The sequence below is a fragment of the Populus euphratica genome, unplaced genomic scaffold (assembly GCF_000495115.2).
Source record: "Populus euphratica unplaced genomic scaffold, PopEup_1.0 scaffold144.1, whole genome shotgun sequence".
Lineage (NCBI taxonomy): Eukaryota > Viridiplantae > Streptophyta > Magnoliopsida > Malpighiales > Salicaceae > Populus > Populus euphratica.
Window position 1 is genome coordinate 35,494 of NW_011500010.1, and position 12,755 is coordinate 48,248.

Consider the following 12,755-nt stretch of genomic DNA (forward strand, 5'->3'; position numbering starts at 1 on the left):
TTTACCCAACTCCTTACCTATCTTATATTTTTAATTAAATAACGTATAAAAAAACTTGAAATGAGTTAGATAACAAGTAAAAATCCAATTTAATTTTAAAAAAAATTAAAATAAAATATATTTTTTCAAACATTTATATATAAAAAAAATTGATCAATCTGAATTAATCTATCAAGCTTATAACTCGACTGATGAATTGAATTTAATTTAATAATTTTTTTAAATACAATTATTAAATAATATGATAAAAAAATAAATTCTTGTAAAAAAAATATAATAAACAGAAAAAGAACATCAATGAGTCATTATCTACTACTTAGTAAAAAAAATATAATAAACAGAAAAAGACCATCAATGAGTCATTATCTACTAAAAATTTTACTGCTATAAATATGGCTAGAAAAACAAGAGGGGGTTTTTTTAAAAAAAATTATTTTTAATTTTTTTTTATCTCAAAATATCTAATAAGTACAAATAGAACCTTAAAAGATCAATCTATTAATCCAAAAACCTCTAAAAATATTTCAGAAACACAAAATCAAGTTGAGAAAAAAAAATTATCTCTCAACTCTAATCTACAATTTTCAAACAAGACATTCTAATGAAACTCTTCTAGTTGAATTGAATCAATTAACACTAAAATTAATATTTTTTTATATTTAAATGATATTAACTATTAACTTTCTTTTTTCTTCACTATTTTTCAATAAATTCATCTCTCAACTCTTTAATTCAAAGACTAAAATATGAATAAAATAAAGTCTTATATCAAATCCTATAATTTCCAAACTAAAGATACAAAAAATGGACAAAAACATAAGCTTATTTTTTATATAAAAAAAGTCATTGGCATATTTTTTAAAATAAAATAGCCTTTTATTTTACCAAACTTTTAATTTTAGCCTTCTTTTTTTTTATTTTTTTACATACAACAAAACCAAATTTTTCTTTGCAAACTCAAGAACCAATTCATTGAGAAGATATTTCTTGAAACCACAATAAACCAATAAAAAATAACATGAAATTAATAAATCATCAATCTAAATCACCAATCAAATTCAATGTAAAATAATAAAATTAAAAAAGAAAATGTTCAATGGGTTGATTAAAATAAATAATTTTTTTTAAATAAAAAACTATCATTTTACCTTATTTTTAGTTTTGATCTCTATATTTTTTATTCTTCACTAACAACTAGCTATATTTTTTTATATAAAATCAAGAATCAATCTAATATTAAAATATTTTGTTAAGATTGTAATAACCTAGTAGAAAATAATACAAAACAAATTTTAGAGTATTTTTTTTGGTAATTTATAATTTGTAATATGTTTAAGAATAACAAATTTTTGTTAGCCAAAAAATAGAAAATATGAACTTCTCCAATACAATGACATACACTCAAAAGAAAAGGGAAAAGAAAACATTATCATGTGCATAAGTTTTTCTCATGGGCTCATAAAATTTTCTAAAGTAGGAGTTATTAAATTACTCTTCATTCTGTGCTGAAAATGCCTCAAATAAATTGGTCACAACGTTAATTACAAAAAGGGACCTAATGCAAGTATTCTCTTGCTTATATTTCAATTAAATAATTAAATCCCATCAGTCACATTAAACTTTAAGATAGAAACTTCCCAAGTGCTACCACTACCACACATATTGAAGAAAATAAAAGCACTGATCACCATTTCACATCTTATTACAAGATCTCAATACACACCCATAACACAAACGCGTTTATCGCACGGCACCGTCACTACGACTCCCGCATAAAGCAAAGAATCCCAGAATCCTCTCTCTCTCACGCACTCACTCACTCACCCACTCAGACTCTTAATAACTCCACACTTCCCTCAGAAAATCTTCCTCACAAAGCTACTCCCTTTCTCTCCACTTCTTCACCACCCACTCCTCCAACATGTCCAAAGACTGCGGCAACCACGAAAATAAACGCCGAAGATTCGTCCGCCTGTTATTCGCCGGAATCCTAACCTTCCTCTTCATTGTCCTCATCGTAATCCTCTTAGTTTGGGCCATCCTCCGTCCTTCAAAACCAAAATTCATCCTCCAAGATGCTACAGTTTACGCCTTTAACGTTTCATATCCAAATTACATCACTTCCAACTTCCAAGTCACCGTATCCTCTCGCAACCCGGATGATAGAGTCGGAATCTACTATGATAGACTCGATATCTATGCCACATACCGCAACCAACAAATAACTCTACGAACTTCCATACCTGCTTCTTACCAAGGACACAAAGAGATTAATGTTTGGTCCCCTTTTATTTCCGGTAACTCCGTGCCGGTATCTCCGTACAATTCAGCTGCATTAAGTCAAGACCAAGGTGCAGGACTTGTGATGCTGATGATCAAGATTGATGGTCGTGTTCGATTCAAAGTCGGAACCTTTATTTCTGCGAAATACAATTTGCATGTTAGGTGTCCTGCTTATATTCAGTTTGGTAGCAGAACTAATGGAATTATGGTTGGTGACAACGTCGTTAAGTATCAGCTGGCAACGAGTTGCCATGTAAGCCTCTGAAGATGAGGGAGATTATATATATATATATGGAGTATCAGCTGGTAAGGAGTTGCAATATATATATATATATATATATATATATATATAGAAGAAAATGGTCACATGTTATACCGCCTTTAAGTAATTATTTCTTCTTTTTTTGAGTCTTCAATGTTTTAGTTTAATTTGATGTGTTACTTCTAATGCAATTGATGATGGGCTCTATGGTTTTGATTTCTTTTAGGCAGTTAATGAAACGTGGAATCAAAAGTTGTTTTTTTGAGTGTCTACAGCTAGTGGAGGTTGCCGAGTCGTCACTGTCGATCGTTTTTTTTCTCAACACAAATTTCTTTATTGCTGCTTGCTTTGTTGTCTACTCTTTTTTCCTTTTTTTTTTTTTCTAGTCTAATTCTAGGATCTTTATAATTTCGGTCACCCATAAGTGATTCTTCTATATATCATCTTTTTTCTAATTCCTATACTTAATTTGCTTTAGAGAGATACCTTTGATCTGGACTTCGAGATGCAAATGATTCTTCTTTTGCTTCACTCTTACACGGAAGAGGAGCCAGTGTTGTGACGAACTGTTGCATTAATTGGATAAAGTGGATGTACTTTTGACTCCGAGCTCGTACTCTACATGTAGCTTAGTTGATTTGGCATGAGACTGAGTCAAGTGGAGATCATGGGTACACCGTTAATTTGTTGTGGGCATTGTTTTACATCAACCTTATTGATTGCGGCAGAGGAAAAAACCACCCAAATCATTTACTGTTTACATGTTAACAAGCAACTCTTATGCTTTCTCTTTTTTTGAAAAAAAAAACAAAATATAAATAATTAGGTATATTGTCTGGCGTATAGTAAAATTTATCACTTGAGGGCATTGAAAAAATTGCAAAATTCGATCAGGTAGAATCATATTAGGGAGAAAAAAACAAAAAAAGCCTTCAGAATAGTAGAATAGCCATAAGCTGGCTCCACCAACCAAATCGGCCGAAGAGAAATACGGCAAAGTAGCTAATGGACGGGACGAAATCAAGAAACGATGCTTCGATGGAGTGGCCTACCATGGGCACAGGGAAGGGTTTCAACTTTCAAGAAAGCGAATTTTAAGTCTACCGAAGGTATTTAAGGGAGTGCTGATACGGAATACAAACCAGCAGGCAGTGTGAATGAGAGCGTGACGCGTTTTGGGAGTCGGTGCGAGTCTCACATGGCTGGCTTTATAGTGGTGGTCCTTTTCACCCATCACCAGCTTGTACGTGCTCCTTAATAAAGGCGTCATGGAAAGGACTTTCTTTATGTCAATTCTCAAATTAACGGGCTTTATCTTCTTCTTCTTCTTTTTTCTTTTTTTAATAAATAAGAAATGGTAAATTAACCGCACTAATTTTTTTTGATGAAATAGTTTTTTTTTTTTGAATGTGGTAAAATAATGACATTTAATAAAGGGTGGTTTTTTTTGGGAAAAAAAAGAAGTTATACATATATATGATTTTTTTAATTTTAATATTTTAAATAAATTCAAATTTTTATAATATTTTTTATACAAAATATCACTTATATTTAGATATTTAATTACATTATAATTAAATAAATATAAAATTTAATTGTTAGACCTAATGTTCAATTAAATGTGTATTAAATCACCATTTAGCTACATTAATTAATTTATTTTCATTACTGAATATCTATTTAATCTTAAAATCAAATGTATTTGATATTCATGTATAAATAAATATCTAATTATAAGAAACATCAAAACTAGATCAAGAAGTATCTCTAAATTTAAGAATAGAATATTACTAACATATTTATATTAGGTATAACATATTATCATCTTCATTGTCACTAAATTTAGAATATAGTTAAATTTATATTGATCAACAAATAAATTGTTAAATATAGTATCAGTTATTATTTACAGTAAATTATCAATAATAAATTATTTTTACCTCTATTAATTGACTTTAAAGGACCAGTAAAAGTTAGGGCAAACATGAATTTTGATCAACTATTTGCATACAATGTCATCATGTTCAAACCACTTTGAACGAAAAAATCAATCATTGTCTTAAAATTATCATCACAGACCATCGACATAAAATAATATTGATGTTCATAAATTTGACACCTCCAAGTTATTTCAACATCAATATTATTATAATTCCATCCAATTTCATGACAAATAATTGCTTTCATTTCTGCATAGAACATACTTAAATTACTATCTAACAACAAATTGCTCCTATCATTATATATGATATTAATGTTTACATCAGGAACAATAGTGTCATTGTGATGACATAACATAAATATATTATAAGATATTCTGTAAAAAAAATCAATTTATAGTCAATTGAATGTAGTTTTGACTAAATTGCATTACCTCAACCCTAATTGATAAAATTCATAGCAAATTCAATCAAATTTCATCAAAACTAAACATAATTCATGATACAAAATTTAATGGATATTTTCATGATCAATTCCATTAAATCAAATCCAAATTAATATAAAATTAAAAATATCAAATTTATCAACTTATCAACAATTCAATGCAACATGTAATTCATCATAATTCTATCACATTTATTCTCTATTGCATTAGATCATAAAGCGTGATTAATTATGTTATTAGTTGATTTCAACAATCCACATAAAATTTCTAATTCCGTAACTTACTCAAAATTAAACGCAACACACAATTAATTAAAATAATTAATTCATAATTAATTTAAATTATTTTCATGTTCAACTATATCAAACCAATTCTAATTGATGATTTTTTAAAATAATTTATTATTAATTCAACGAACTCTAAATTCACTATGAATCTTAAATTCAACTTAAACAATTATTTTATTTGAATCAAATCAAATACAAACTCAGAATAATGTAATATATTTAACTTGCTTGTAGCACTAGACAATGGGCTAGGTATCTGCTAGCAGTGGTGGCAATAATGGATTTTTAATAGAATAATGATAAAAAATGCTTAGATACTAAAGTGAATTTGATTTATGCGTGTTTCAAGGGGAAAAAATAATTGTTTTGTGAGTTTTATAGAGAGATATGAGCTAAGGGCATCGGTTTGTAGATAAAGAGAGGGAGCTCCTTATGCATTTTATATTTTTTTATCTGAAAAAGTATTTAAATGTCATGACATTTCATGCTTTTAAAGTGTGTTATTTCATCGAAATTTTTTTAAATAGTGATATTTTATCAAAATTTATAATTTATTATCCTAATTTTTTAAAAAAGCTTTTTTTTCAATTAATCAGTACCAAATCCATGTAAAACATGCTTAATTGTTTGTGTCATCAAATTAATATAGCATCCATCAACTGGTAAAGGCCAATAATAATAGCCATAGCCGCCTGATGCCACTTGTCAATTATTATTAATTTATAGGAGGATAAGATAGGTACATGCAAAATGGCTAAGTGCCATCTTAGTTGACGTGGCAATCATTTGGCAATAACTCGAGCATAGAACACATTTCTTCGGCAGAGGCATTTTCGGCTTTTTAGGTCACATTGAGATAGGAAGTCCATGATTGGGATCGATCCATGATTTTCTTCGCCTGCCTTGAAATATTTAGCTGCATTAATTAGTTCATACTTGGGCCGGAGAACGACGCCGTTGATCAAACGATAGCCCAAATGAGGATGGATGCTATTATAAAACCTAAGCCACGTGGAGAAATCATTATAAATTAGCTGATTTACTGCAATAGTGAATTCAAGGAAATAGTCTTTTTCCCAGGTTTATTTATCTTTTTAAAATTGTTTTAGAGTATCTCAGTTTTTTCATATTTGTACAAAAAGAGCACTTGTTAAAATAAATAAATGAAAACTATAACCTTAATAAAGGAAAAAAAAAAAAACGAGTCAAAATTACATGGTATTTAATATATATACTGGGAGAGAACAAAAGTTTTGTATCAAAACGTAAAATTTCAAACTACATGCACCTAAAATGAAAATGGCAAAAATTCACCAGCCAAAACCATAAAAAAAATCATGGAATGAACAATGTAAAGAAAAACAATGTCAAATTTAGTCCCCCAAGTTTTAATTTGTTCCTAATAAAATTATATTCTATTTTGCAAAATTACACATCAATCTAATATCAGGATATTTTCTTTTCTCAGTGTGATAAACTCATTGAAAACAATTTGAAATAAATCATTATGCTCAATTCTCAATAAATGCAATGCAAAAGGATTTAATTGAAAGAAAAAAATTGTTTAATGACTGAAATGGAAAAAATTGAAAGAACAAAAAAAAAAAAAGGAGGACCGTGCAAATTCACGATAAATTATGTTTTATTGCAAAGTGCTTCTACAATAAATCATCCACACCTACCTCTTAGGTTTCTGTTAATCCTTCCTGAAATTTACCACCAAGTAGAAAATCCATTAATAATAATAATAAAAAAAAAACTGTACTAATAACATTGTGGCTACGCAGCATGGTAAATAAAAAAACCATCGTGTTCATGGTTACTATGTTTGAAATATATATATAAAAAATTATGATTGTTTTTTATATATTATTCATATTAATTGCATTATTTATTGAAAATATAATTAATATAAATAATATTAGCATGCAAGTAACATGAACAATATAATATGTTGCAATGTTTAATAAATAATGCAATTAGTATGAAAAATGTAGTATGTTATATTGTTTCGGTCGGACCAATTCTAGCCGGACTGGGTCTAATTCAAAGCTTAACATATATTGAACCGAGTTTGATCCAGTAAAATAAAAATTATTTTTTATTTTTTAATTGTATTTTATTTAAAAAACTAGTGTTTAATATTATTTAATGACATTAGATGAATTAGATAGAGATCGCTTGATGAAGTAGCATTTGCAAAATTTGATCGCAATTCTAATTTTGTTTTTAATTATATTTTACATGATGTTGTTGTGCGCTTAAGAAACTAAAAAAACTATAGTCCTTATTAGATATATTTCATACATGATAGAATTGTAGATAATTTAATGGAACAATGAAAAATATTTTATATAAAATATTATTTATTTCATAATGTAATAACAATAGTTAAATATATAATATTTAAATTAAAAATCATCAATATTAATATATATTTTTTAAAATTATTTTATAACTTTAATTTCAAAAGCATTATTAACTAAGAAAATTAAACTACTTTTTATTCAACCTCAATTTTAACCATAATTTTAACCAAACATATATAAATATTAAATCAACCTCAACCAAAAATATTTTTTATAAAATATTTTTTTAAACTATAACTATAATAATCACTACACTTCCAAATATACTTAGTTGTTTTGTTTATATCTCAAAAACATAACAATAAAATTTAAATAAATATCATTTAATTGTTTTAAATATTTCTATGTACAATACAGTAACTATTCATCAAGTACTGCTTTTATAACACCGAACGTAACAGCAATACAACATTACCTCTAATAACAGGCGAAGACCTGGGGCCCGCAAAGCAGAATCCGAAGGCCACGCTCAAAACTGGAGGCCTGGATCATTTTAGCCCACTTTCCAAGTCACTTGAAATTTCCCTGCGCCGTGGGTGCACATGGAGGAGGAAAAAAGGGCCCAGTGGCAGAACAAATTGTTCATCAACAATTTATATTACACTGAGTATTCGAGATCAAGGTAGTCCGTATGTTTTTTTATAAAACATTTTTAATTTTTTTTAATACCATCACATTAAAAATAAAAAAATAAAAATTTAATTTAAAATATTTTAAAAAATATGATTTCAACCATCTTCTCAAAACTATTTTAATGACGATTAATCTCACTTTAAACAGACAAGTAATCGGATAAATTTTAGCTGAAAAATCCAAGGTAATTTTGAAAATATGCGCAAATGTAGATTTTGCATCTGCATGAAATTTTCCACAAACTTTGAATGCCTTAGAAGATATAAATGTCTGGATTGTTAACACAAATAAATATGAGAGAAATATTTTCAAAACCCAGAAAAGGAGTCAACGAGGGAGCCGAAATTCCAAGATGGTTTGAATGTAAAACTGGTGCTTGGCCTTACAAATCTAACAATTGTTGGAATTCGGCGCACCCAGTTGAAGGCTCCATCTTAAATTTATTCTTTCGTAACAAATAATAAGATTAGGAGGAACTAATGCATCTAGTTACGCGAAAGCCATTACAGCCACCGTCCATCATCTGGGCTTAAAGCCTCTTTATATAACCAACTAAGTTTGTTTTTGTATTTTATGATTTTTTTTAATTTTTTTAAAATATTTTTAAATTATAAGATGTATCTGGGTAGTCATTGCTTCCATACGAATTGACATACGAAGCTCAAAAGCGTTGTTGGCAAACTATGTGCCAAAACAATGTGAACAGTAGAACGCTATATTGTTTGCTTTTTTGTTAGCTTAGCTTGTAAGGATACCCTAGAATCCAGATAATTGATTGCATAATACTAATTGGCCATAACATTAAGCAGCGAATGACCGCATCAAAGGACACCTTCAATACTACATTCAGATTGTATTTGAACTGAAATTAGTGTATACACATAATGTTTGATTTTGATGTTGTCATGAAATGTCTGCAACGAAGAATGATCATCGGTCTCCTAGTATAATAACACTTTGTTCTTATAGCAAGAACAAGTTCTAAGCGCTTCCATCGCACTCGGGCAGTTAATTATCAATGTATTTAATCAAATTCAACACAATCCCACTATAATTCATGTGGGTTTATTTATACTTCATCAAACCATCGAAGTATTGACTGTGTTCGTACATGCTGGCATGCCTATATGAAGGCACATGTATGTAGACGGTATGCTTGGTTCTAAAACTATAGGCTAAGCAATTTGATAAATTGATATATGCTACTCACAAATTAGAAGCATGCTAGATATTTCAAGCTTCGTCAGCTTGATTATGCTAAGAAAAAAGTCTACTGGTTATTCTGAAACATCGTGTCCAAGTTTGAAAGGGAAACCATACACGCGTAAGTCAATGGAAGCTGCTGAAGTTTCCAAGCACAATCAATCCCCTATTTATTATACCAAATTTACACGTTAGAAGTTATCAGGTTCCATCTAAAGAGGTCTCCACCCGCACAAGATATGCCTGAACTTCCAAAATTGCCTGAAAAAATACAGAGCAATCCAACAAAGTAACCGCGTCAATGGACGCGGCCAATATCTCCAACTTCGATGTCCCTCTTGGTGCTAAGACAAATTCACACCTACCCAACTAATCATCTTCTTACAATCCCTTCTTATATATACACTCACGAACACATTCATAGCAGACCAAATCATATCTGAACAATCTCAGAGTAGTCGTTTTATCTCTCACAGCACATTTGTCTACTCTCCTTTTGTTTTCTGACCAACCAGAACAACTCTGTAATGGCAGAGAAACAAGCTCATTTGAATGGGGCCTCTTATGGTCCGTCAATCCCACCTCCGCCACACTACCACCGCCCTGGCCGTGGTTCTGACTGTGGCTGCTGTTGTTTCTTGGCCTTCCTCCTCAAAGTCATCATCACCGTGGCCATGCTTATTGGGCTTTTCATCCTTATTATCTGGCTCATATTTCGTCCCATTAACAAGGTCGAATTCCATGTCACAGACGTTGCTTTAACTCAGTTCAACTACACCAACAACATGCTCCAATTCAACCTTGCTGCCAACATCAGTATCCGCAACCCTAACAAAAAGATTGGAATTTACTATGATAGGATAGAGGCCAGGGCATTTTATGACGACCAGAGGTTTGGCTATCATGCCTTGACTCCATTCTATCAAGGACACAAGAACACAAGTGTCTTGAACGTAGTTTTTAAAGGGCAGCAAGCAGTTACCCTTCAAGGTGAAGAGTTGACACGGTTTAATCAAGAAAGAACAAGTGGGTTATATAGTATTGCCTTGGAGTTGTCCTTGAGGATTAGATTTAAGCTTGGTAAGGTCAAGACTGCAAGGTTCAAGCCCAAGGTTGAGTGTGACGATTTGAAGATTCCTCTGAACGGATCTCCTGTTGCTGGGAGTAATAACAAGTGCGAGATCAAGTTTTGATGATCATCATGGTCGCAAAGCCTCATCTTAATATTTGATTCAATCTTTGATTGGTTTTGTTTGATATTATTACTATTTTTTTTTTACCCTTATCATGCTTTTATGTTCATAGTCAGAGACTATATTGGATTTTTTTTTTCTTTTCATTATGTTGATGTATATAATTAATAGATAATGAATTTAGTATTTCTCTGAGATGCATACCACTTGTTAAAATCATTACTAATAACATAAGAAACACCCTCTTATTAGCTTTGAATAAACCATCTAATTAATCGGCCATTTTAAAGAGATGTGAATCTTGAGCGGCCATCATGGATTCTTCAATATTTCACAGAAGAAACGACAAGGGAAAAGAACGACCAAAGAAACTAGCTACAGCAAATCAGTGCTGCTTGTAGCAGACTTGTCAAGGCAAAACCCGCATTGCATGAAGATTATGTGCCAGAGAGTAATCAGTAAGGTTGTACAAGAGAGATCATCAAGATCTTATGATTTCTCCTTGAGGCTTTATTTGAAGCGAGATTCACGAAGACTTTAATTTTTATATTTTCATAAAAACTAATGTTTTAAGATAGAGCAATTTATGCCGGTGTAACGCCAAAAATGTCCTTTGAATAAACCAGCCTCTAATCAACTAGTGCTGATATTTATTAATAGCGTATTTGGTAAGGGTGGTTGGTGCGTCTGTTTCGTGGTGACAATAAACAAGGGGTTGATTTTATTGCTATATGTTGTGAATGTTATGAGGGGATCTTCATATGCACAAGGAAATAATTTGGACATAAACAATAAAAGACATTAATCTCCTAGAATTAATTAAGGTGTATCAGTTATAGAAACTAGAATAATAAAGAATCAATTATCTTGCCGAGAGCAGATAATAAATAAATACACATGATGACATGATGACTTCTTGCTTCTATAGTTGGATGCATTCTTCTTCTTCTTTTCTTTTATAATTTAGTTGGATATTTGGATATGTTCTTACATTTCAATTGGTTCTGTATTATTATTTTCGTACTAATTTTTTTTTTTAAGATTACTTTCTGCATGATATCATATAAAATATCATATACAATTATATTAAAATTAAATTATTATTATTATTATTATTATTATTATAAATAAAGCTAAAAGGGGTGGGGAGAATACTCTTTTCCAATAGCCATTATCATAGTAGATTACAATAATAATTTATAGCATTTTTTTTGGCATTTTGACTCTTTTTTTCCCTTTAATTATTGATTTTTTAAAATTTGATTCTTGAAGATTTATAATAGATAATTTTCTTTAATTTGCCATCTTTATATAGTTGTTACAATATTAAAAAAATATCTCAGCAATATGTATCAAAAAAATATCTCAATATCGTGGTATGATTTGTTTTTTTTTTAAATTAATTAAATAAAAAATATATTTTAAAACATTAGGTTATTAAACTTCATGGAATCAATAACCTAATTTTTGAGTTTGATGAGATAACCCTGGTTGCCCTGTTTATTGGTTTAGTAGGGTGCCTTTTTTTTTTCTAATTAAACTCGATTATGTGATTGTCTATTTTTCTTCAATTTCAAACTTTAATATTAGACTGATTGTGAATTGAGTTTCATAATTTGTTTCATTATTTTCTATAAGATTATCATAGTCTTAAAAAAAATCTCGGTATTGGTTTGAAGCTCGAATTTATGATCATCTATTTTTATTATTATATATTTAAATAAATAATAGTTTAGAAAAAAACAAGGTATTAATCCCAATTAAATTCATTATTTAGTTTGTGAGTTTGACGTGTTGACTTGGGTTATCTAATTCACGGATTTAGTGGGTTTACCTATTAAACATGATATGTTTTTTTTTAGTTTATAGTCCTTTAATTTTTTTAATCGTTTTTTTATTTCACTCTTATTTAATATTGAATTGGTTGAAAAATAAAATTCATGGTTTATTTTTTTCTATTTTCTATAGGGTTGTCATGATTTCAAATAAATATTTTTTTAGGGTTAATACTTGATTTTGAAAGCATGTTATAATAAAATTAAATAAAAATATTTTACAAAAATAATAAAGTTATTAAACCTATCAAAATCCATGATGCATGTCACGGGATAACTGAGGTTGACTCAATTTAGCATCGTC

General features: G+C 29.5%; 2 protein-coding genes across 3 annotated transcripts; both read left to right on the forward strand.

Moving 5' to 3' along the window:
• The first annotated feature begins 1,696 nt into the window (after positions 1-1,696).
• Positions 1,697-2,881, forward strand: LOC105141376 (protein YLS9-like). Of its 2 annotated transcripts, none has more exons than XM_011048566.1 (2): positions 1,697-2,562; positions 2,607-2,881. In XM_011048566.1, the coding sequence occupies exon 1, from the start codon at positions 1,922-1,924 to the stop codon at positions 2,546-2,548; it is 627 nt and encodes a 208-aa protein (XP_011046868.1). In that variant the 5' UTR covers positions 1,697-1,921; the 3' UTR covers positions 2,549-2,562; positions 2,607-2,881. The 2 variants fall into 2 exon arrangements, with proteins under 2 accessions (XP_011046868.1, XP_011046867.1); XM_011048565.1 differs by having other exon boundaries at positions 2,613-2,881.
• A 6,279-nt stretch (positions 2,882-9,160) lies between these two features.
• On the forward strand, positions 9,161-11,510 carry LOC105141377 (protein YLS9-like). The gene has a single exon (XM_011048567.1). The coding sequence runs from the start codon at positions 9,951-9,953 to the stop codon at positions 10,614-10,616; it is 666 nt and encodes a 221-aa protein (XP_011046869.1). The 5' UTR covers positions 9,161-9,950; the 3' UTR covers positions 10,617-11,510.
• Positions 11,511-12,755: the final 1,245 nt, after the last annotated feature.